This window comes from Parasteatoda tepidariorum, chromosome 6, assembly GCF_982258835.1.
Source record: "Parasteatoda tepidariorum strain Cologne lab strain chromosome 6, Ptep-v5.0, whole genome shotgun sequence".
NCBI classification, from domain to species: domain Eukaryota; kingdom Metazoa; phylum Arthropoda; class Arachnida; order Araneae; family Theridiidae; genus Parasteatoda; species Parasteatoda tepidariorum.
In genome coordinates this window covers 76,817,807-76,845,453 of record NC_141760.1, presented here as the reverse complement: position 1 = coordinate 76,845,453, position 27,647 = coordinate 76,817,807, and the positions used below count along the sequence as shown (strand labels likewise).

Below are 27,647 nucleotides of genomic sequence, written 5' to 3'. Positions count from 1 at the left end.
CCAATTGATGTTAAATACATTTTATCTCTATTCTAATGGAATGAGGGATAAATCTTCATATTAAGGGGAGTTTTGCTTATTTCAACGTCGTAAAGCCACCGAAAAGGGCAACAAATAACATTAAAAAAAATTGAAATTATTTTAGCTGTTTAAAATTAAAAACTAAGTGGAAGGACCATGAAGTGACATTTCCGAAACGAAGTAAAAGGTTGTATCTGAACCATTTTATCACCAATTTATTAGAAGGTTGAACTAATAACTATTTGCTTTATTTTATTTACCGCCTGTCTAATTTGAAGCAAAAGCAATGCAAGCATACTAAAACCCAATGTGGATTAGTTATGTTTAGTTTTTTGATAGTTGGTTGCATTTTATGCGTTTAATTAAATTTGTATTTTTTTTCTTCTTGAGGCTAGTTTAAAAAATGACACCAATGAAGAAACCAAGGACTCGGTGAAATGCTTTCGGTATGTAAACAATATGAATGTGACTGCGACTGTTCTTAAAGTATATGCGTAAATGTAATGCATTTATTTAAATAATAATGATCTCATCAACGTGCACTTGTTCATCATACTTGACTTTTTTAATGTTAATACATTTTCCTCTGACTTATATTGCTATATTCAATTAAAAACAAATCTGAAATTAATCATCTTTGTTCTTCTGTATATTATTTTAAGGATATCAACTTAAATAAAGCCTTCAGACCTTTTTTCGAAAGTAATTATGCTTAAGTCAAGTAAAATCTAGCGATTCAAATAATGCTGCCATCTAGTGTGTATGAGAGTCCAAAGAGAGTGAAAATTTCTTTAACACAAATAGCTACGCAAAATGTGTTCCATAAAAATGAATAAAAGAATCATGATTGTACAAATTAACATTAATCAAAAAGAAGAAAAAATGGTGCATAAGAGTTTAACTAATGAAAAAAAGTGATTCCACTGTAAAAAGGCTATTAGAAATTATAATTTTACAGTTTTTTTGTCAATACGATTAAAAGTATATTTATCTATTCATATTTGATAATTAGAGATGTTAGATACAGATACTTATTTGCAAAATATTTTTTCATACATTTACTAGCTGATTTTATGCATAATATGCAGGACAAAACAATAGAATCAATCCAAAGTTATTTAAAAATATAAATTGCATATTTAAAATAAGTTCTTTACTTAAATAATTACTTAAATTTATTCAAGCTTTTCATTTTCAATAACAAAGGGTTGCAGATTACAATTAAATATCTTTCCAAATGTGTTTAAGGTTAGTAATTTATATTCAATCGTGATATCAATAAACACTAATTAAGTACAGCATCGTTTCATTCACATTCATAAAGTGCATCAGCGTTAAATCATATGTACACGCCGAATTGTACATTTAACTCCTAAATTTTAAAGATTAAATTGAAATTATGAGTTCAATTTTGTTCAAACAAGGAGCAAAATTATTACTAATCATTTACATTTTGACAACACAAATTAAAAGGAAGAAGAAAAAAGTCTTTTGCTTGAAAAACGATTACATTTTGTCATAATATATGTCTTACATTAAAAGTGTTCTATCAAATAGAAAAACTTCCTTATTTTGAAGTATTTTTTACTGGATCAAGGAATGTATTAACCTTGAAGATAAAAGAAATTACTTAGAACAATAGACGAAATAATCATATAATTTATTCATTTTATATATATATATATATATATTTATTTGTCAAGATACAAAAACAAAAATATAATAAATTAATAAAATATTAAAAAAAAAATTAATAAAAATGATGCTTTATTAAGTGATTTTAATCAAGAATGTGATGAATACGAAAGAAAAAAATACTGATTTTTAGTGTTTTATTATTATTTTTATAATTTAATGAAATACTTTTGCTAAATTTTCAAATAAACAAAAAAAATAATTTATTTTCACAGTAAATTTAAAAATGCAACTTATGCGCCCAGTTTATAATTGGAATATATTTAATCTGACACATAATAAGCAATATTAATCGATTTTCGATACAGAAAATAACAGTTTAAAGAAAACTATTTTTAATTTATGGAATTTCTAGACCAATCAGAGGTTGCCCATGGTGAAGTATTAATTGAGCAAACTTTAATTGAAAAAATTGATCGCAAAATTCTATCAGATGTAAAATACTGATTAATGAGTTAGAAAGCCTTATAAAGCTTTAAAGGCTACAATAGTTCGGAATTTTTATTTTTTTGTTGTTACAGCGCAAAAAAAACTGTGAAAATATTGTTTCTAAAACGAATTATAAATGTCAAGGGATGTTTTTGTTTCATTAATGAAATGAATAATCTGAATAAAATAGTTCTAAAATCAAAATGAAAATGTTTTATCTTTAGAATGAACTCATGCATAAATTCTGTATTAATATTTTCAGTACTTCTACTCAAGAAATTTAATGAATCTTTTAATTTATGTATTCTTCGGTAGATGGCGCAATTAAGTCAGAAATGATTTTTGTGTTATGAAAAGGATATGAATGCTTAAACCTTTTCTTACTTAAATTTTATAGATGGACGCTATCCTATTACTATAAACATTTGAATAGTAATAAAAAATATTTCGAGTTAACTCTCTTATAATTCTCAAAAACTTGTTTTGAAGTCTGCAAATAATATTTAAATATATATCAAATATTTACTACGAAATATAATAATTTTCTATTGGATTATTTAAGTAAGTTTTAAAAATCCCGTCACTTGATATTAGTACCAAATCAATTTGCATTTAAAAACTAGTGATCACATTTCAAGCTTTTAAGCAGTTATTGGAACAACTAATGAAAAATAACTCTTTTGATGCTTTTTCCTGAAAGTACGTTAAGACATTCGACTTATTTAACTTAATAAATGTTTAAAATTAATTCAATTTTTTTTAAGTTGTAAGTGAGAAAATTCTTCTGCTTAAAATATGAATTGGTGCAGAATCTTGACGAAAAGAGGGCGAGAGCCAGAGGAAAATTCAAAATATGTTGATTTGTATACTACTCCCATCTTTCATAGCTGACAAAGCTATTTCCCGATATCCAAGGCTATTTATTAGTTAAAGCCCTATTTATACTATGCTAACATTGAATAGTATAGTTTGATTTAAGTTTTGTACATATTATAATGTACGGAAGAATTTGCTGTATAACAGCAGTATAAAAATTGCTTGGTTGTTAGCAACCTACTAATGATTAATGTCGTGCAAAAATTGTTACCGTAATTCACGTGTGGACACTAGATTATAAAAAAAAGAGTATAATAGCCAGAAAAGTTTGCTTAAAAGTCAAGTCCTATTTTATTTAAAAGACTATTTCAACCACTGTTTACTTTAAGACTCTAAACGACTTTGTTAACTCACAACTCTATTCAATCAAAAATAGTTTCCATTGAGGGTTTATAGTAAGTTTGTATTGATTATATGTCTTTAGTTTAATATGTTTGGCTAATTCGAGTAATATCGACATTGAAAATTTCGTGGCTGCGGATATTTTCATAAAATAGTTATTTTAAATAATGTTTGTAAAAAAGTGTTTCTGTTGTTGGTACTTCATCATTGAAAATTCGTTTTTATGAATTTATATTATACAAGGTCCGGCTATTAATTTCCAGGACTGACGTAACTGTAGGAGAAAGAAAAGCCGGAAGATGGCGCTAATGATTGCATATTGAAGAGTGTTCTCTTGCGCATGTGCAGTGCAATCGGCGCCATTCTGAAGTGAATGGTTCTCGTGGAAAAGCGCATTAAAACGGAGCTCTTAAATTCCTGTTGTCGAAGTGAAATGGAGCAAAGAATTAACATTAAATTTTGCTTCAAATTGGGCAAGACAGCTGCAGAAACCTACAAATTGTTAAAACAAGTTTACGGCAAGGAAGCATTATCTCGCTCAAGAACTTTTGAATGGTTTAAACGCTTTCGAACGCGAAAGCGTGGAAGATGATCCGCACACAGTTCGTACGCAAGCCGAAAGCAATTGAAAAAGTTCGCGTCCATGCATTGCGTTTGCCTGTGAGGCGATTCTTAGCTCAGCAAGGTGTCGTTGAGTCGCAGCATCCACCATACTCGCCAGACCTAGCACATACTTTTTCCTGTTTCTTAAGCAGAAAAATTCACTGTAACGTTACAGTTACAGAAAACTGTAACGTTACAGTTTTCGTGAAGGCTTTGACATCCTGAAATCTTGTTCCCTTCAGTGAATTTTTCTGCTTAAGAAACAGGAAAAAGTATGTGCTAGGTCTGGCGAGTATGGTGGATGCTGCGACTCAACGACACCTTGCTGAGCTAAGAATCGCCTCACAGGCAAACGCAATGCATGGACGCGAACTTTTTCAATTGCTTTCGGCTTGCGTACGAACTGTGTGCGGATCATCTTCCACGCTTTCGCGTTCGAAAGCGTTTAAACCATTCAAAAGTTCTTGAGCGAGATAATGCTTCCTTGCCGTAAACTTGTTTTAACAATTTGTAGGTTTCTGCAGCTGTCTTGCCCAATTTGAAGCAAAATTTAATGTTAATTCTTTGCTCCATTTCACTTCGACAACAGGAATTTAAGAGCTCCGTTTTAATGCGCTTTTCCACGAGAACCATTCACTTCAGAATGGCGCCGATTGCACTGCACATGCGCAAGAGAACACTCTTCAATATGCAATCATTAGCGCCATCTTCCGGCTTTTCTTTCTCCTACAGTTACGTCAGTCCTGAAATTAATAGCCGGACCTTGTATTATGTCCTAGTGCAATTAATAAAATAAAGTTAAAATTAAGTACTAAAGATAAATTCTATCAGAAAAATTCTATAGTTATCTTCATCAGTCTATAGTAATCTTAACTGACACGAGTCGGCTAATACTATGTATAGTTAACTTTTCTTTTCATGAGATGGAATTATTTTTTTTTAACTCTGTATACAATAATTTAAAATCACCAAAAAAGGCCACCGAAAAAAACTCAAAAAACTCACTAAGACACAATTCAGTGAGGGGATTTGAAGCAGAAATGAGTATGAAATTAAATTATTATGAGTTTATTTCAGTAAAAGTATTAATGAAATTAATAACTAATTTCAAATTAGAATTGTGTAAGTTTTGACTAATTAATTGGCATTGTAAATGGAAATAAAATAATACTTTGTACAAAGTTGTGTGGGGAGTAGTAGTTATCGACCATGTCAACCTTCATCTATGAAAAGGTACCCCAACATAGAATCGAGTTAACATGTCTTATATACTAGGGAATTGGAATTGTATTTTTGTAATGGTGGATACACTACAGTGGCAATTCAGCGTTAAAATTTAAAATATAAGAAAAAGAAAAGGTTAAATGCTTTACCTTATTGCTTTTTCAGTCAAATGATTTTTTTAAATATAGTAATATCAGTAACCATTTTTCGGAACTACATAATGCTTACATGAATCACTTATACAATAATGCGTCGTTTTCTCTCATGAAGAGCCGGTGAAAGCTGCCACAACAAAAGTTAGCTAGTACTCAATAAAAAACTTATTTGACTTGTATACTCTCCTTAAATAATAAATAAATAATTACATCTAGAACTGTTAGCTTCAATTGATTAAACTTACATGCATTTAAATTTGAAATGAATACATGCTCTAATTTTATATTATGCCAAAGAGTTCAGTTACGGAAGATAGTTTTGTTGCACTTCTGTTTTAGTTTTTTTTCACAATAAATAGAATGACACGATACCTACAGACGCAATTTGACGTTTTTGTGAATTTAACATTCCAGTAATTGACTAAAAATAAACAACGCGAAAAAAAAAACACAAAAAATGCATGAGCTAACAACTACATTAGTTTTGGCTCTGTAATGAAGGACTGTCACCAGCAAGCAAAAACAGAATGATTTCATACAACTCTCAATGATTCCGTTTATTGATTTGATTCTCAGACATTCTTTGTTTGGAAACTGGTGAAGATTCTCGTCACTTGATGTTAATGCCGTTTTTTCAAATATTAATACATTAATTAAATTTAATTAATTAATTTCTCAATTCCTACTATTAGTTCACACTTGTTATAGTTTGTATTTTACTTGTATGTAGTGAGAATGAGCCAAGAATGAACAGCACTAAGAGTCTTTAATGCAACCCCTCCAATAAAAGGCTAAGAGGAAGGCCCAAAAAGAGATGGAAAGACAGTGTGGATGAGGATTTTGCCATCCTAAAAGTAAAGAACTGGAAATCAATTGCTGGGAGATGAGCAGAAGGGGAAAAGCTTCAGAGGAAAGCTCAGGCTCACAAAGGGCTGTCATGCCAATGCTGATGATGATTTGTATTATAACAAACTAAATAATTTTCGTTTACCTAAGTAAAAATTGACTTTATTTTTTTATATTACTCGTTTTTAACTTCATTCATATATTGCGGACATTTAGAGTCCGTAGATCAGCAGTATTTGCAATTGCCTGAAAATGGTGGGCAATACAAATTACCTTATTTTTTCTTCTTATCTGAATCAGTTCGAAACAAATATTATATTTTTGTTAAAAATTATATTCTTTTTACGAAGGTAAGTTTCCACAATTCTAGTATTAAAACGAACAATTAGAAATTATTATTGTACACAAGTTTTCTTTTTCATGAAAATGCATAAAAATTATGTACCTGGCTTAATACCCTTATATGGAAAGAACCAGGGATTAACTACATACCCTCTTACATCTTAGAAATTGTCTGTTACGGCACTAATGGTTTGATCTATACAAGTATCATATTGGATGTTTGCATAACCCTAAATGTCCTTGAACAAGGTACCGTGACTGGTAAAACTTGGAGGCATGACGTGTAAGTATACAATACTTATCTTTTCATAAATATATTAATTTCCCACATTTTATTTTATATATAATCACGTGTACCACGTAGTGCTCAATTAGTGAGAGCATTCTTGAAAAGTAAAGGATATTTTCCGTACGGAATGGGCAGCTAGGTCTATAAACCAAAAACTAATAAAGTTTGCTGGCGATGATTTAAGGAGGATAAATGTAACTCGCAACAAAAATTCATGAACAAAACAGTTTTTTTTTTGAACGAGTGAGACCATTTGCCGGAATAATATCTTAGAAATTTGATTTGTTTCATGAAGCCAATGTGCAGGACTTGTACATCATTAATATTAAATAGGGGAGGTCTATACCCTAATTAACTTATTTTTTCGTATGAATTGTAAACCCCACTTTATTTCTTCCGATGGTCGTTGCTCACGAATATGGGAGTGCCTTAAATCTATTGAAATATTATTTTGCTTGTATTAAATCAACCTGTCTTTATACCGAAATTTATTTAAATTCGTCCACCAGTTAAGAAGTTTTAGACACAATATAAAAATTCCCTGAAAATTGAACATCAGCATAATGTACTAAAAAATGACGATCCTCTCGGCAAAATATCTAGGCAAATAAGTAGAATCTCATCAAAGTTGAAAGAAAAATTACTTGAATAAATATACTTTTAGAAACCACAAAAAGACGAGACATTTTTAAATCCTAACTTTCTTTTTTCATTAAATAATATTTTTGATTTCATTTTAAGAAATAATTAGTTTCTAGTTTCATTATTTTGCTTGAGTTTTTGCAAGTATAATAAGATGTAATAAATTATTCTCAAAGTTATTAGAGACACTAAAAGCATTTTTTGAATCTCTTACATAACAACGTAAATATAAAAAACTTAACACAAGTTAGTATATTTGAAACGAAATCGGACTGCCTAATTAATTCTGTCTCAATTAGTCTAATTAAAATGTTTGGTGAAATGAGTTCTTTGTTTCAATATCTAGAATTGAGAGTATTTATTTGTGTGTTTTAAATGAAATAAATTTTTTATTCCTAAATTCTCTAAACATTTTGATTATTACTAATGAAATATTACTTAATTAAGTTTAAAAAAATTAATCTCCTTACATTATTCGAGAGCCTTTTTACACCCTCTGAGCAAGATCTGATAAATACAGAAAGAACTAAATTTGCTATTTAGAATATCGTCGTATCCACTTAATCAAGGCATATATATATATACATATATGAGCAATTCTACAAGTAAACGCCAATTAGGCGGCCAAAAAAAAATTTAAAAAATTTTGGGGGGCACACTATTTCTACATGAATTTTCTTCTTTTTTAAACCCTAAAAAGGAAAGAAAAAATCGTGAACATGAAATATTTTCTTTGTGACATACTTTAAATGTGACATACTCTTTCTGACATACTCAGATAAATCTGAGCCATTTACTCAGATAAAACGATTTTTACATAAATATAATATTATTATACTCTTAAAATGTATTTATAAAGATTTCATACTATAATATTATATTTTAGTATAAAAATGGGCATTTATTTATAGAATTGCTCATATCGTCGCTTTGAAACTAAACCGTCGTAACTCAAAAAAGCAAGTTTTTCAGGAGAGCAATTTCTAACTTTCCGCGCTAATGCTGATCGCGCCAATGCGATAACGATTTTTCTGCTCACTAAATTAATTTTATGGAACTATGAAGATAACACTTTGTTTCTCTAAAATGGTGATTTTTTTTTACACAAAATGACCCAAATATCTCATTTTTCGATTTACTACGGTTAGTTTCAAAGCGACGATTTGAGCAATTCTACAAATAAACGCAAATTAGGCGGCCAAACAGAAAATAAATGTTTTTTTTATTGCGGGGGGGGCATGCTATTTCTACATGAATTTTCTTCTTTTTTGCACCCTGAAAAAGCAAGAAAAATATTAAACATGAAATTTTTTCTTTGTGACATACTTTAAATGACAAAATACCAATTTTAAATTTTTCCCGATTTTTTCAATTTAGCAACTTTGATTAAATTTAAATTTTGATTTTGTTTTTTATACTAAAATATAATCTTATAGTACGAAATCTCTGTAAATACATGTTAGAGAGACATTATAATAATATTATATTCATGTAAAAATCGTTTTATCTGAATAAATGGCTCAGATTTATCTGAGTATGTCAGAAAGAGTAAGTCACATTTAAAGTATGTCACAAAGAAAAAATTCCATGTTCACGATTTTTTCTTGCCTTTTTAGGGTGTAAAGAAGAAGAAAATTCATGTAGAAATAGTGTGCCCCCCCCAAAAAAAATTTTTTTTTTGGCCGCCTAAGTGGCGTTTATTTGTGGAATTGCTCATATACATATATACACCTTGATAGAACTTTGAAGAAGACATATGCGTAATGTGAAAGGATTGCTTGAAATACCTTTATCTTGTACAATTCTTAACGATTTTTTTTTTCAAATTTTGAAATGATATTTTTATTATTAATTAGTATAAGTCATAGTGAGAAACATAAGTAGAGAAACATTTTTTAACAAAAAATGACCATATTTCCATGAATATTTAGTCTTGGTTCACGACATTTTGTGCAGTTATTTGCTTATAAAAACCAACATAATTGACCTAAGTTACAAGCTTATCTCCCTAAGTTTTGGCATAGGTTATTAAAACACATTCTTTTTCGTTTGAAATTTGTTACCGATCCCTCAAACCTCTAAAGTGTTTCAACGTTATTGATAAGTATGAGAAATTGCATGACCTAAATAATTCTAAAGTTTTTTTTTAATAATTCATCAAGTATTTCTTGGGAAATGTGAAAAATAGTCAGTGAGAAAGTGTTTCCATTATTTGTATCACCATTTCCATTGAAAGTGTCTCTTATAAGCGCCTTGAGACTCTGGAAACATTACCATCAGAGAATACAAATTTAGTTACAAACTTAATTGCATACAGTCAGACATGTTATCTATAAAAAAACATTAGTTACAATATATTTTCTAAATAAGTATAAAGTTTAAAAATGACAAATGTAAAGTAATCAAATTTGAATCGCAAATGAAAAAAAAACCCTTTACAAATTCTATTATTTATTAAATATATCCGTGTTTATATGTATATTGCCTTTATTAGTCTATACAAATCTAGAGTCTTGACAATTTAGTTCTTGAGTGCTCAGTACTTAATTAGTCAACTGAAGAGAAGAGACCGAAAATCCATGTTTCTTCAAATTCTTCAATCAGTCTTCAGAAAAACTGTTCTGCTCTTGGCGAGTCAATTTTCCGGCTACCTTAGTGAAGTAAGTTGCATCCTACTCGATTATTCATAGCGATGGTGAAAGCGTTATTTAAAATTTTTTTGAGCATGAGCTCCATGATTTGACGGCTTCCTCTTCCTCGTGAAATGTGTTAGAGTTTCCAAAATTTAATTAAGTAATAGCAGGTTAGGTCCTGATTTGATAGCAAATCGGGAAGTATGCATTTCATCAAAATCCTCCACTGTTCCACAGTTAGTACAAGTTTGAATATTACTGAACACTCTATTTTGATTCGACGCTTGGACCTCACCATTTCTAAAAAAAATTATTAATGCCACGATTTTCTTTCTTGCATCTATTGATTTTATGATCTAGAATGCATGCTGACCCTTATCGTTAAGCTGCTGCATCTTGTTTCCCATTCTTCTTTTGCTTTTTTAATGATAATTTCTTATATTGTTTTCTTGATCGGTTTTATGAAAAGGTTAATGTTCGGTTTTTCGCTGCTCAGGTAAGTAAATCCATCAGCTTCCTAGCTGTCTTCGTTATCCTGGTGGGTTTTAATTCAGTTCAGATTAATATTGGGGGTGGGGATAGTTTTGTATTGCGATGGTCAGAAATTATTTGTTAACTATAATGTATACATTTAGTAGGCCGAGTAGGGAGTTAGAAAAAATCTTTAATGTTCTGATAAATGCCATGTTTTATCCAGCAAATTTGTCAAGAGAATGGGCCAGAGCTCTATTTGAATTTATCTGATGATTATATCTGTACAAAATAATATGAAAATCTGTATATTGTAGTATGCAACATACGTTCACCTTGTTTTTAATTCTTGTTCATTTTGTAGTTTAGATGTCCCAATGAATATTTCATATCTATTATTGTCTGGATCATAGTAGCTAAATTTGATACTAGGTGCGTTTGCAGAGTGGTAGATGTTGGTTTTCTGATTCATCATGTAAAAATATAATAAATAGTGTAGCTTCGGTTTTCAATTGAAGATCTCACGGAGCAGTTCGTGCTCCGCTAGATTTCTAATTTATTTAATAACGCTTATGTTAACAATGGCAATGGCAGCGTGTATTTAATATCTTAGTTTACAGATAAACCTGTTGAGTCACAACGTCCTCTATGTTCCCATAACAAATCATACCTCTGGGGGTACTGATCCAGGAGTTTGCTTGTCTTCTGAATAGGTTCAAAATTTCAAGGTTATGGGGTTGAACATGAGTAGCCGTGAACCCAAAATTGGATCGGCAGTTCAACGACGGTTATAAAAATATAAAATAAAATAAACAGGTAGAGCCGCGATGACTCAGGGGATAGAGCGTTCGCCTTCCAATGAACCGGGTGTCGTGACAATTTAAGGGATAATTTAAATATATCCAATAGATAAAATTTATATTAAACAAAACCCAAGTTCAGTCAGATTAGGATTGAAGCAATGTGTCTAAGAAACTAGAGAAGACAATCAATAACCATTAAATTAAAAAAAAATACAATTTTATTTAATAAGATATTAGCTAATTATTAATAACACGAATATAGTATATTTACCAGGAGGTATTAAAAATGAGGTGAGGCAATGAGGAGGAGGCCTAGAAAATTGACAAGAGAAAAACAATATTTAAAACATATTCTCACCATCTTCTGCGGGGGGGGGGGGTTGCTGCCTTCCTTCTCGCCTTTTTGGTCAACCGTTCGTTCTCGCCTTCCATTCGTCTTCCCTCTATTTTTCTCTTCCTCGTCCTCAGGAAACCTCGGTCCCCTTTCCATTGGTTGGGGTCCTTCTCCAACGAGGGTGCTAGCTAGATCCCCTTTAATGTCGTGACAATTTAAGGGATAATTTAAATATATCCAATAGATAAAATTTATATTAAGCAAAACCCAAGTTCGGTCAGATTAGGATTGAAGCAATGTGTCTAAGAAACTAGAGAAGACAATCAATAACCATTAAATTAAAAAAAATACAATTTTATTTAATAAGATATTAGCTAATTATTAATAACACGAATATAGTATATTTACCAGGAGGTATTAAAAATGAGGTGAGGCAATGAGGAGGAGGCCTAGAAAATTGACAAGAGAAAAACAATATTTAAAACATATTCTCACCATCTTCTGCGGGGGGGGGGGTTGCTGCCTTCCTTCTCGCCTTTTTGGTCAACCGTTCGTTCTCGCCTTCCATTCGTCTTCGCTCTTTTTTTCTCTTCCTCGTCCTCAGGAAACCTCGGTCCCGTTTCCATTGGTTGGGGTCCTTCTCCAACGAGGGTGCTAGCTAGATCCCCACCCGCAGATTATTGGCTAAGAAACCTAAAAGAAATCAAGACCGACAGGGTCCCGACTACCTGGCGACTGCTCAGGCCTCCCTCCTTTACAATAAATCTTCTTTTAATTGCCTATGTCACTACTACACCGGGTTTGAATCAAGTGATGGCTGGTTGATACGAATCCGCATCCGGCTTGCACTGACCACAGTGCTGACGCGAAATATACTCAGTGGTAGACGGATTATAGGTTAGAGTCCCTTTTACTGTCAGGCTAACCGTGGGAGGCTCTCGTGATCTTCCTCTCCATGTAACACAAATGCGGGTTAGTTCCATCAAATAGTCCTCCATGAAGGCAAATTTCTCCCACTACTTGATTCAGGAGTTCCCTTGTCTTCTAGATTGGGTTAAAAATTACAAAGCTGCGAAGTTGAACATTAGTAATCGTAAACCCAAAAAAAACCCACTTTTAAATTTTGTTGTTGTCTCAACATCCCATCGATCTACAACTTTTTCAACAACAAAACTTTGAAAGCTGAGAAACCTTGAAAAATTCTCTGAAGCATTCCCTAGACATAAAACTCCTGCCCAAGAAAAACCATGTCTTATTCGAAAGACTCATAACTAGAATAATTTACATCCCAATCTGCTGCTCTGCAGAAGATGGAATATACGATTTTAACTTATCATTGTATCTTTTTGATGAAGAAGACATCTTTTCTCGAGAAATCACCTTCATCCAAATCATAATTTCCATATGTTTTATCACGCGTAACTGTAATTTTACGTCCTCAGATAATTTTAAATTACTTGACTATTCCTAATCTGGGCATAATTTCGACGATAGAAGTCGACCTTATGGCTGTGTAACTGTTTCGTATACAGTTATTTTGTCAGCAATTCACCTTTTAATCTTATGCTCATAGCAGGTTGTTGCTGTTCAAGTTCAAATTAACATTCTACTGTCTGAAGGTTCTATTTATCTAACTTCCCTTGCTTCAATATCTTACACAGATTTAAACTCATTGATAGTTATGTTACCTTCGTCTTTTCTTTTCTTCGAAGATATTAACGGTCATAGTGTGATTTGTGTGGTAAATCAGCTTCAAATAATCGGGGACTTAAAATTTGAACAGCTCATCCTTGATCATAATCTCTTTTCGTTTATTCAAGGTGAAAAAACTTATTCTTATACTTGAATTCTATAACTTGAGTAAATTGTTATAATATTAAGTTTACCAGCTCCCTTACCTATCATAAGCTTTTTTTGTAAATAATGATTTTTATAACAGTGATTACTTTCCCTTTGAGTTTCATATCCTGCTTCTGTTCTCATGAGTCCAAGACCATTAACTTTTATATATCATTGGACTAATTGAGACTCTTCTTCACTCAACTTGCTCAGATCACTGAAGAAATGTAATACATAATACTATAGATGCTGCTGTAATAATGTAACATCTGAAATCCTCCGAGCAACCGAAGGAAGACTTATTGTCTTTAAACAGGATAAAGCTATATTACGAAAGCTCAGACGCAGAAGTCTTAGAGACGCTAGGTACCGTTACGTTTCATCCACCCCATCTTTGACATCTCCTAGACAAGTTTGGTCAATTGTCGAAACAGCTGACACCATATACAAAGACTTTTATGTTTCGGTCTTTGAGAAAAAGGATATCATTAACTTTTCGCCTCTCAATGTTTACAGGACTTTTGCTGAGAGCTAACTGCTGTCTCTAGTTCAGAGAATTATAGTCGAGCATTTTAACATCATAAGTAGAGCGTCGAATGGAATAACATCAATTCTCATATGCCTCGTCTTTTCCACCAAAACAGTGATTTTAATTTCGTTGAATTGCAGAAAGCACTATTTAGTGGGTATAATAAGCCTTGTTCTTAATGGTATCATGCATTCCACGATCCTCAACTTAGACTGGACGTCTTTAATAAATGTCCTTTTTATTAAATATAATTTGAAAGGAACAAATATATCTTTCTATTTAACGTGAATTAATTTTGATACAAATTTTAAAATCTAGTTAAGACCTGAAAATTCATTTCACTGTTGCACTATAACGATAACCATATGTCTTGGTAAAATGGAGCGGATGGTAAACTCTCGACTTTTTTATTATATCGAAACAACCTTCTGGTGTTGCCATGCATCGCTGCCAAGCCTACCTTTTTGAATCCTCTATTTTTACTGAGAGGTCTCGTGCACTTAGAGTCTACAGTATTCTCCGGATGCCCCCTGACGGGGGAGGGATTGGGTTAAGCTTTGATTTGATTATATTGAAACAAACAACTTCATATTAACACTAAGATTTTCAGAGTGACTTCCGTAAGTAACGGTTCCACAGGCTGTATTAATAAAGCTCTGTTTTCACTGCTGAAGCAGTAGTCATTTGACTGATTTCTTCCCACTCTATACAGAAGTATTGTTAATACTCTAATGTTTTGTAAATTTCACGCCAGTAAGAAAAAATTGCAAAAGAACTAATTCAAATTTATGCTGCACAAACAGTTTGCTGATCATTCGCCACAATAACGGATTCGACATTTTGTTTTTGTTGGATAGCGAATCGCGTTAATATATCAGGAAACGACTTAGCTGATACTTCTGCTCGATCTGCCATTACTGTTTAAAGTATATCTGTACTTTTTTCAGACATTCAGACATAAAGTTGTATGCTCAACAATTTGTCTCATCTCTATGGCAACGACAGTCAGATTTTAAAATTTTAAACAAATCACACGCTGTTAAATCAAATTTCAACTCCTCACCTGCATTTCGACTACAGCATGCAGATGTTAACTAACCCTTCTTCAAATTAGCTGCATTCATTTGACTTACCATCATTTGTTTGGAGAACCGCACCAAAGTTGTAAAGTTTTACTCACAGTTCATCACATTTTAATTAATTGTTTGTATTTTATATAACATTGTCTTTTTTGATAGTTCTATATTAACTTTGAAGGATTTACTGCGTGACACTCCTCATCCTAACATTTATGCGTTTCTGTCCTCAATTTGTATTTTATATTGTATACAACTGTTTTGTCCTATTTTATTTTCGATACGGAAATTTGTCGTAAGCATTTTACTTTTGATTTGTTTTCAAAACTGTTCGTTTGGCACAGCATGTCCTTTTGTTGACCGTTTTTCCATTAAACTCTACATTCAACTCAATTTTAAAACATAGAAATATCCAAAGAGTGGATGAACTGCGATGGAATTGCCAAGTGACTGGAGAGGAATTGCTGAAACAGTTCCTGGGGTTGGTGAGCGTAACAAGTTGAAAACGGGACTGCCCTAGTTTATAGTTAATAGTTATTGACTTATATTTTAAAGGTATGACCGACTTTTTTCAATAGTGCGAATTAACATAAAATGAAAAATTGATTAAGTATGAAAATTATATTTAGTTTTCACTATTTTAAGGCTTTTATTAAACCAATTTCCATTTGAAAAAAGTATAAGTTAATATAGTTTGATTAAAGGAATATTTTATAATATTTTCATCAAATCTGTTTAAAATATTACACATTACAGTAGTTATCTTAGTTACTTTCTAAAAAAATATTAATTATAACATAAAATGTTTGCTTTCATTCAAGATATGATTAGTTTTTTGTGAGATGATTTTTTAAGTGGTCTTTAAACCAAAATATATTCTTTCTTCCCTCGAATCTTTATTGCTGGAGATATTAAAATTATTTTCAACCTTTTTTCATATAAAACCATTACAACTCCAATTACTTTCAGCAAAACTGGTTAGGATCTAATTGGTTCTGCGCTAATTAATTTAATTATTTTTATTTATTTTTTAATTTCTTCAATATCATTTTGGTGATGATCATCAAATTAAAAGAAATTTTATAAGAAATCTAAACTACCTGACTCAATAATAGAAAAAGTTAATAGTATTAATTAATAGTTAAAAACGGATACGTTTTATTGGTTAAAAAAATTTTTGAATTCTATTGCAGTATTTACTAACATTTTATAGTATTATTATAATAGGTTATTTGTAAGTTATTTATAGTTTATTTGTATTACTACGTAATTGCATAAAGCTAAAATTTACTAAAAACAATTTGTCCTTTACTGAAAAGAGACTGAAGACTTCGATTTATTTCCTTTTAAGTTCTATATTAATATTCGATAATGAAAGTGTGGTTAATTGTAATACTTATATTAACTCCTATATTAGGCAACTCTTAGATACATTTTCTTAATTTTTATCTAAAGGTGATTTATTGAATTCTTTAAAAACTAGTACAACAAGTCTGGAAAGAGAGATTGGAATACATAATTTTATACAAATTACACATCTTTCCTTTGTAAATGTAAAATGATATCCGTTGACTGCAAAACTCAGGTTTAATAAAACAGGTTTTATAATGGTCATTTACAATCCAAGTTATACATATGCATTTAATGCAAGTCTGACCTGTCGAATGGTCATTGTAACTAAAGTATTGTAACTATTTTAACTGACTGTGGATGACGATTTAAATGTTTAACAAACACAATAACGAAATTCGAAACAGTTTTTTTTATTATAGATTTTTTACTCGGGTAAACATAAAAATCACGAACTGGAAAAGGATTTAAGGAACTGAGAGTAGGATTATGGAACATTCGCTCTTTGTACAGGAATAAAGGAATATCTTAAGTCAAGCCAAATAAAAAGAAAGACAAAAGTGTTACTCTATAAATGTCTTATACGATCAGTGCTTACATATGCATGTGAGATCTGGACAATGACCCGTGGAGATGAAAATATGATAGCTAGATTTGAGAGAAAAATACTGCGAAGCATTTTTGGTGGAATAAGTAAAAGCGGTACTTGGTTTAGAAGATCAAACACGGAACTTTACAAAGCATATAAAGAACCTGGTGTTATTAAATTTATCAAAATTCGAAGGATTAAATGTTCAGGCCACATTATAAGAATGGAGAATATACAGGACAACCAAAACAGTTTTCAGTGCCAGGCCAACAGGTACAAGAAAGAGAGGACAGCCAAATCTAAGATTTTTAGACTGCCTTGAAAAGGACCTGCAAGTTTTAAAGATAATAAACTGGAGAACCTTGGCTAAGGGAAGAATGTCTTGGCGTAATCTTGTTGAGAAGGCCAAGGCCCATCCTGGGCTGTAGTGCCAATGAGAAGAAGAAGAAACATAAAAATCAAAATTTGACATCAGATGGACATAACGGACTCTATGTATTTATAAACAGGCTGCACCTAGTAAAATTACTCTGTTTATCTATGCAATATTAGAATGAAATTAAAACCAATTAAAATGCTCCTAAACACATTTTAAAAATGGAAAGAAAACTAATTTGTTTTACATAATCCAAAGAAAGGTTTAAAAGGTTAAAAAAAAGGTTAGAAAAGTGAAAAGTTTGAAGTTTTATTTGCCATTAAAAATTTTTTATATCACTCGGCATGAAAGTTACGATATGCAGATAACAGTCAGTAAATTGGCAGAGCCAAAGAAGGCGAAAAAGAATCGAAACAAAAACTTCTTCGTGATCTTAACACGGAATGATTGACTAGGCTTCTTTAGCTGGTGATATCTAAAAATTAAAGGTATGTATTCTTTTTTCTCAACATTTTAAAAATAATCTTAACTATTTAAAGTATTACTTGTTCTCAAAGATAATGTTAAAAAACCAAAGTGATCTTGGAACTTCTATCAAGTTTTTTAAGTTTTTGATGCCAAATTACCATTTTAATTTTTAACAAAATGTCAATTATTTTTTCTAAGAATATATTTTTACTTATAATTTTTTTTAAACTAACAGAAAAGGAAATTTAGTTTTTATATTTAAAGTGTTCAAATTGCTTCAATATTACTAAGTTACGTAATAACTAATTATTTATTTTGATAATCAAATATTAGAAAATTAATCAGATACGACATAATGATAAATAAAAATTTTTCGAGTGAGACATCTACTTATCAGCTCCTTTTAAGTATTATCAAACGTTTTAATATAAATATCTTGTAACTTAAATCATTATAGTTACCCCCTTTTCATGAGAGTCTGTCTTTTGTTGCCTTAACACTCAGTGTTATTTCTTACTATTAAAAAATATTTTTTACTCAAAAGATCTTGCTTTCTTTAATACCAATTCTGAGAATTATATCTTAAAAAAATTTAGGCAAACGCGAAAAAAAGTAATATTTATGCTGCATTTCTTTATACTTCAATTAAAGTGTCTTAGAAGTATTTTTTAGAAAGCACTTAATTTTCTTAATGATATATAACTCACAAGACTTGGATGTATTTAGTTCTTCTAAAAAATTAAAAGCGCTTCTAAGAATTTGACATTTAATTATGTTATTAATGTCTTTAGAAAAAAAATCAGACATTAACAATTATTTGATTAATATGCTGACGAAAGAAAAATGGCTATAAACAAAGAAAAAAATTCTTATAATTTAAACTAGCTATTTTTTAATCTAGTAAAGAAGATAAAAGTGATCAATATTACAATATCCTATTAAAAAACGTAACAGCTTTTGTAAGTATTTTTTAACTTAAATCTAAGTAATTTTAAAGGATTTGTTTAAGTATGACTGTTTCTTGAGTCGACGAGTGGACGTATTTCAAATTTTATTTTAATTTTGTTTTTAATAAAATGAAGCTTATTTTAAAAAAGAGGTTTTTTTTTGCAAAATTGCATTTAAAATTATTCATAATTCCACCGTTTACTTCGTTATTAAGATTATCAATGCAATAAATTTCATTGCAAAAAATTCTTATTATTAAAATTTAGTTCTCTTACTTTTATAATAAATGAATAAATAATTATCAGTATTACTTTTGTAATGTTTAGGGCAATTTAATAATGAGACACATTTAAAAGCTGTTAAAAAAGAAGTTTTATTGGATAAAAACATTAGGATTTATTTGTAGACAGTATAATGCTTAAATGTATATTGCATGAATAAAGTGGAAACTCAAGTACCACGCAAATACCTGCAGCCAACCGGATTGTACTAGTACCCTAGTGGAAGTTATATCAATCAATAATTTGATACAAAAATGTAACTATATTTTGATAAGTTCTTCAAATATAATTGGGAAAACTGCTTTATTTCAAATATTAAAATATTTTAAAAGAGCTATGTATTAAAACTAAATTATTAAGTTCATAGAATTTTATTTTATATTTGCTTGAAATTTTATTTTCATAAACAACTCTAAGTTAGCAACTATTAATTAATTTCCTGATATTAGATTTTATCTTCAACACTTTTTAAGCAAATATATAAGAATGAATTTTTAAAAAACAGATTTTACATGTTTTCAGAGAAATAATTTCGATTTTTTTCAATATAGAAGTAAATAGATGATTGAACTAAAAAAAATATACAATTTTTAATGATATCGATGGTTAAATTTCTGGGCAGACGTGAAGCGTGATAATTTTCCTTAAAGATAACTTCGTAAACAAATTAGATAATAGAAATTTGCCACATTTTATAACATTCAGGAGATAAAAAATTGGTAATTTTGTAATTAAAAATATATCGAGTACATGCTTTTGTCTAACAAAGGAATTTTCGTTGAATAATTTTTTTTTGATATTAATTCTGTATCATTATTTTCTTACCAGAAAATCAAACTAAATGATAAATAAATTTTTTATTTAATTGTATTATAAATTTTTTGTCAATAGTAACAATTAATTAAATTTGTATTTTAAGAAAAATATGTTGAAATAAGAAAAATACGTTATTTTAAGTTAAAATAGTTCCTGAGATATCGGATTTTAAATATATGGCTTTTTTAAAATTCAATTTCTCAGTAACATACTTTAAAATGATCTAGAAAATTGTCTAACTTAGAGTTCAAATTTGTTTCAACTATCGTTTAATAAAATAATACGAAATAATGAATATTTATTAAAATTTATTTTTTGCATGAAATTATCTTTGGATAAGTGAATTTTATAGCTACATTTCAATTACATTTAAAAACTTTTCAATTGGCTGAAAAATTTCTCGGGATATGGCAAAATACGCAAAAAATAACATAAACATTAAGGGGTCTAAACTTCGGAGGGATCTCCTGATCAACCATATTTCCCAGATTACGACTGCCCCCTATAATTTAGGGGTTAGAAATCCAAATCCGTCGAAAAAAAGGTATGTTGACTCAGAGGAAGTACGTTTTGTACATTATTTCGTAACTTAAAGTATCGTTTGCACTTATTAATTAGCATATTTGAGGTTACACCTTCGTATCATTAAGAATGAGTCTTAGAGCGCGAAAATCTGATCATTTAATAAAAAGTTATTATTGGTGATCCGTTTTTTTTTATTCTGCGCAATTTACATGAAAATAAAGTCAATGCTGCTGAAAATAAATTTTCACTTCAGTTGTTAACTACCCATGAAGCATTTGAGAACTGAAGACAGGTCGAATTTCTTTTTTACCTTCTTGCTATCAAAATAGTGTGCTTAGCAAATAAATAGTCACTTTACTTTTAAGTGCTAATGAAGAATTGTGTACTCACTCATTTAATAGAATTATTTCATCAAGAGCCTTTTTGATGAATGATACATCAAATAATAATAATGCGGATAAAAATAATGCAAATTAGTATCAAATACCCTTTTTTTGAAAAAAAAGAGTAAATGTCTTCTTTTTGGAATTAAACCTGGTCAAGTAATTTAAACTGGTATTTGTTTTGGCCAAACAATGACATGACAACACTGTAAAAAGGTAAGTTCCCCAAATATTTTTCACTTACTACAGAACAGGGTTCAATGCATGTAAATAAGCAAATCCTTTATACAAATTGAAATTTCTTACTCGTAATTCTAATATTTGTAATTCATTACATGAATTGTAAAAAACTAAAAAAAGAAAAAAAAATGAACTGCAGTGGAAGTAAAATTGTATGATTTAAAAAAAAAATATATTCCTCCATATCAAAGAAAATGCACTCTGACCTGCTTTGTTCATCTGAGTCTATTTCTTGCGAAAACTGCGATAATTTCAGCAAAGGCGATTCCTCTATCCATCCTTCTTTTATACCATTGTATACCGAACAAATTATTGATACTTTAAAAAGTGTAATGAAAATAAAAAATAAAAACATAGAAAAAAAAAGATCTCGGAAACGAAAACGAACGTCACACAGCGTAATCACATCAGCACACATATCAAAATGTGCGTCATTTGAGAATTAGCGTCAAGGTTATCGTTCTGCCAAACGTAATGCAAAAGCTGTATTTAAAGGCATACATTATTTTTTCGCACGTGCCGTGAATCTTAATTAAAGTTTCCGTTAGCGGGAAACTGTAACGTAACGCAAAAGCTCTCTATTATATACAAATCTAACTCGCGGCACTAACGAAGAAAAAATTGTAAAGAAATGCTTAAACATAAGCAACAAATACCAGTTTTAAGGAATAAATTATAAAAAATTCTTATTTATTGACAAATGAGTGCCTGCAGTTCGAGAGAAGACTACTGAGATCACATGATTATGCATAATCACATAGTTGTGCAAAACGTGTTAACGTATGCAGCTGTTATTCTTGGTTTAATATCATGTTGAATCAATTTTCAGACCAGATTTGTTTTGATACCTGTGAGCAACGTCACGTGTTGGTGTCGAACCTGATTGGCTTCTGAATCATGGTATAAACAAATGCCACTATTTACCCATGCGTGAAATCACTTGCAGGTATCCAATTCACATAAATTCATTTGATTAACATACAATGTTAAATTGATTTACCTGATATCCACCTGTGTGTTAGTAGTAAATGGGAAAAATCAGCAAAAACTTTGTAGTTAGATTAAAGATTATGATCTTGTTTCATATGATTTTAATGAGCATAATTACGACATTATGATTATGACACATGATTACGACATTAGATGACATCAAATGATCTTTAACATATGATTTTAAACAAGACTGCTAATTATTTTGAAAGCATTTAATAATAAAGGAAGCTTTATTAATATTAGTGTCAAAATTTGACTTTATGTCAGACTGTATAATTTACAAATCTGTAAGGGTTTAATAAAATGATTTGTAATCTTAAAATACATAAAATATTACATTATTGCATTAAGGTTTGCGTTGAAATGAAAAATAAACTGTGATGAACGTCGACTGGTTATTGGGGAAGCATATTTTTATATTTTTGAATTGAGTTATTTTATTTTGAACGGAAAAGTTTGTAGTTCAGCTGAAAAATACTTACGCAATTTTTACAAAAGTATATCTTTTTTGTACTTTATACAATGGATTGTAATAAAAAAAATTTCTATTACATTTCTATGGATAATCTAAATATTAAATGGTCTTAAAAGAGTCCTAATTTTTCCCTGCGACCCTTATACAGAATCCTAGGATTCCGTGGTACTCTGTTAAGGAACTGCTGCACTAGACAACTATGTTTTAGAATTCTGGAGAGGGAACAAAGGGTGCACCGGCCTCAAGTGATTAGGAATCGAGAAATTTGTTCCCGGGTTTATCAAGCAATAGGAGGCGAACATGGAGTGATTTATCCTTCATATAAAATAAATATTTATTTGCTAGAGGTAAGAATTAGTTTACAATACACTAGTTCAACAAAAACAAAAGAGCCTTATTTTCTCTATTTTTTATTTATTAGTTCTTTTACACACTTTTTATAACAATACAATGTAATTCACAAAACTGTTTAACAAAACAGAACAAAGTAAGAAATATGTATACATAATAATGCCTTGAAATTTATTTTTATAATATAAAATACAGGTTTTAGGCATGTGATAAAATAGTGTTAAATCATAGTTGACTTGAAATTAAAGTATTTGGAATGAGGTACACATACAAGAAGAAATCAAAATATTTTCCCATACATATAGTCCACACCATTAAGACCTTTACTTCAACAATTCAGCTCGATAGCATTATCACAATCTTTCATCTGTATTTACTACAGTGACATATGCCTGCAATTTTATCAGCATTGATAAAAAAAAGCAGGCAGGATGACCTATATATTTTTAAATATTGAGTATCCTTCGTGGTATAAACCAAATAATATATATCTCTTTGATTTATATAAGTATGTTTGCAACTTCTCTTTTAATTTCCAGCAACTTTGTACCATGCGTTAGCATATTTTTGTAATGTAGTCTTACGTGTTCCCCGTGCAAAACGAGGCTTTTAAAGTAATGTAAAATATTAATCTTTTCACCACTATCACCATTTCATTTTAATTCAAAATATATTTTCTATTAATTTTCTGATTTATATAATAGATTTTATGATTTTATTTCATAGTATAAAATTTGTTAGAACTCACAAAATGTGTCACATATATTACATGAACGTATATTTGAATCTTTTATACACTTATTCTCTATATGCTCAAAAATCAGAAAAAATTATAAATATAATATAAAAAATGTTTATGGTACATTTAAAGAACATATTATTTACAAATAAATAAGCTTTGGTTGATAGAATATCTATTAAATGGTATTTGATAAAATAATAATAATAATGAACATTTTGTTATAAATGCATTTATAGTATTAAATGTTAACTTGTGATTGTGAATGTTAACATGATTAAAATAAATATTTAAAAAAAATACCCACTAAAATTGAAAAAATAATTCAAGTAGAATTTTTTGTTTTTTTCTCTTATAAAGAATACAAAGAGATAAATAATATTAATTTACAGATGTCAAGATTATATTGCATAGTGTATTGAAGAATTTTTCAAGAAAAGTCGCAAAGAGTAAGAAAAAATTAAAAACATCGTTTTTTTTTAATAGAAATGAAGTGATATAATTATACATTCGTGCTCATCTGATATTGTACTTCTGAATTGTCAGTACGGAAGTTTCTTTATACAGTGCTTGTATATTACAATTTAATCTATGTACTATTTTTATAGACTGTTTTTGTACATGATTGGATTCGACAGAAAATCTATATCTTATTTTTTTCCTTTTTTATAACAAAAATAACAGTCTGTGTCAAATACCATTGGATTAATTCACGTTTTAATGAAATCTATTCTTATATTCATTCTCATTGGTCCATCTAAATACTTATATATAATTGTCACATAAAATCCAGTCTCTGAAGTATACAAATGGGTGTAAATGTCTTGTCTAATGGAATGTACAATATTTTATTTTTAAAATACGATAGACATGTGGTAATGCCTCAGTCACTCCAAGCAATATTTAAACTCGCGCATATAATTTCATAAACAAGAAACTCTTGCTTGAAGGTAAAATATTCAGGACTTGGGGAAACACAATCCATACAGCAATGGGGTCATCTGGTTAGTTTTAAATACACATATCAGACAAGGTTCAAAATTTGCACCTAAACCCTGGTGATTATCGTTAACCATCTTGAACAACTTGCATCAGTTTCAACTCGGAGAGATTCATTCGGTGCAAAATAAATGGGAGACAATTGGTGCCCGATATGATTTTCGCAACACATACACAAACACAACATCACGGTTTTTGGTATCCATTTCGGATGTTCTGGAATGATAATTTATTAATATCTTTTGCACAGCGCATGTAGGTGGAGTTTTAAGTGTTCCAGACGTGCCCCTAAGCAGGGTTCCATATTGCGCTCGTGCTTAAGATGTAAAGATCTGGTGACGTTTCATGAATTTTTGAAATCTCTGATAGGTTATCTTAGAGACACCAACAAGGCTCGTTGAATTCTGGAGCATAAGAAAACAGCTAGAAGAATCTGTAAAGTGTTTGGACAGGAAGCTACATTGTTGGAGCGGCCGTGTTGCATGGCTGCGGGTTTTTCTCCTAAAATTAAAAAAGTAAAACCTTATTAGAATTTAAACTAAACTCTTCTGAAATTAATATTTAAAGCAATTTAATCGTGCGATTGTATGTACAACTAAAGTTAATTTAACTCAGTACATGTTAAATGAATATTCGGTAAACTACTAACTTAAATTGGTATCAATCCACTCTCAGTAAAATGATTTTTATGGAAGTTGAATTCATGAGTTTCCTTATCGAATCACGTTTTATAAAAAATGAATAATTCAAGGTATACTAAATATAATGCAGATAAAAAAGTGTTAACCGCTGTAAATTTTTTACAGTGTAACAATACAGTGCAGTCAAATTGATTCTACGTTGACTATTATCGGTACTACTATCCATAATTACGAGCAAATTCGATGCAACTTTAAGGTGTTAATTTATACTATGCGTCCGTTTGAGTTGAACTATAGTTATCACGCAATCGTATTAAAAATGATTTATATGCATGATCATATGGTTCAATTTATTATATTAAGATTGCAACAAATTTTCACTATCTTATGGATCAATGCATTACAAAGTTTCTAACAGTATATACTTATTCTGATAGAAATTTTATAAAATTATTTATGATAACCATAATATATATATTATAAACTGAAGTGTGCATTCGTAGAGTAAACACCTATTAACAAAAATACTGGATATTTTTAAAATAAGCGTTAAATGTTTCAAATAGTGACTTCACATCATCTATATATTAAATAGGAACCTCTATTTTGCAGATTTTAAATTTAAAAAAAAATAAGAATAAAATAGAATAAGAATTCCCAATTAGACCAATATGATTTTGTCTTTTCATTCACAGATGGTGCTGTTATAGCAAAACTAAAATGATATAAAAATAGAGATAATGTCATCAAACTTGACCCCAATTTCTAAATTGAGGTCCGTGTGATTGTTATTAAATAGGTGTTTCAAAATATGATAATATATATATATATATATATATATATCTACACCTCACCAGTGATTTTGGAATAAATGACTGGCATTCTGTAATGAATGTCACTGAAGAATTCTACAGAAGGAGCTTTTAAAAACTTCGGGGGTTCTGACATGACTTTTGTGCAGTTTACATTAAATAAAATCATTCTCTGATACGAAAGCGTGATTGTAAATATGATTGAAACTTTTGCTTTGAAATTTATGAACCTTACACTTTATTTTCCGCGTTTAAATAAAGCTTGAATTTCCCCAAATTAATGAGCTCGAACATCTATCTCTGCACGCATATTAATTTAGTTTCTAATAAGTGCTGTAAGCAATGGAAAGTTTGATTTCACTAACTTAAATTGATGTTCTAAACTTTTTAATTAGGCTTATAAAATTATGCATATTTACCATTAATAAAAAACTTTGATACACCCAATTTTAGGATACTTTTATTAATAATTTATTAACATTTCATATTTTGTACTTCTTAGTGTTTTAAGTAATTCTTAATCAGTATATTTTGTGCAGTTATTATTTTTCAAGTTACAAGTATCTATCGAAAAACTGTTTCTTCGAGAAATATGTTACATTTTTTTAAAAGTTGAATATTTTTTGGAAATTTATATTTACATAGATCAATTTTTTATACATATTTTTTATTACCGGCGTTTAATAGCTGGCGAAATTCTGAGTTAACAACTTTTAATGTTCAATTCCTAAGCCTTGTAACTTTGAACCCAACCCATAAAATAAGAGAAATCAATTGTGGATCAAGAGTTTGGAAAAGGCAAACACCTTTGTGAAGGAATCTTCGATAAAACTAACCCGCATTTGTGCTACAAGTTGAAGAAAACTACGAAAATCACCCACGGTTACCTCAACGGCAAGGGAATACGTTTACCACTGAGATATACGTAGATGATTGCTTATTATTTTATGCATTTTTGTGTTGAAAAAGTTGAGCACTTCAGAAACAACTTGCTTTTGGCTAATGAATACATGGAAGTTTTGGCTTTGAGACGGAATGTTTGACAACAATTTGGTAAGTATTACAACCTGGGTTTTTTTACTTCCCAGAAAAATTGATGGGTCTATCGACCAAAATCTGTATGAGCTGATGAGCTGTGAGCCACCACTGAAAACGAGACTTTCGTTCTTCAAAATGAAAGCTCAGTGTCTAACCACTTTCCAATCGTGGCTTAGTTCTATATTAAGAAACGGATTTCCTTTTTAGGAAAAAAAACATTCTGTTGCAGTACTTGGGAAAAAAATAACATTAATATACGCTTTGCACTAACTCGAATGCTGTTCAACCTTATTTACTCCAATGATATTTGTGCATAGCACAGTATTTATTTAGTCGAATTTTTTTTAAATGCATTACATGCGCACTTTTTTATTGTTCTTATTTTGAGAAGCGACTATCATTGTATAAAAGAGGTAAATAAAGTTTTGAGAAAACAGCAAACAACATGCAGCATCATTGATCGTACAGCAAATA

General features: G+C 29.9%; 1 protein-coding gene and 1 long non-coding RNA gene across 3 annotated transcripts in view; both read right to left on the bottom strand.

The window, feature by feature from the left end:
• The window catches only part of LOC147808157 (uncharacterized), a 163,479-nt gene extending 142,012 nt beyond the window's left edge, over window positions 1-21,467 (bottom strand). Inside the window, exon 1 of the long non-coding RNA XR_015434744.1 lies at window positions 21,332-21,467. This is a non-coding gene — a long non-coding RNA (uncharacterized LOC147808157). The remainder of the gene's footprint in view (window positions 1-21,331) is intronic.
• A 1,520-nt stretch (window positions 21,468-22,987) lies between these two features.
• Window positions 22,988-27,647, bottom strand: part of LOC107452561 (uncharacterized) — a 314,006-nt gene continuing 309,346 nt past the window's right edge. For both annotated transcript variants that reach the window (XM_016069065.5, XM_016069073.5), the window contains one exon: window positions 22,988-25,183. In XM_016069065.5, coding sequence (XP_015924551.1) covers window positions 25,053-25,183 — 131 coding nt within the window. In that variant the 3' untranslated portion in view covers window positions 22,988-25,052. The remainder of the gene's footprint in view (window positions 25,184-27,647) is intronic.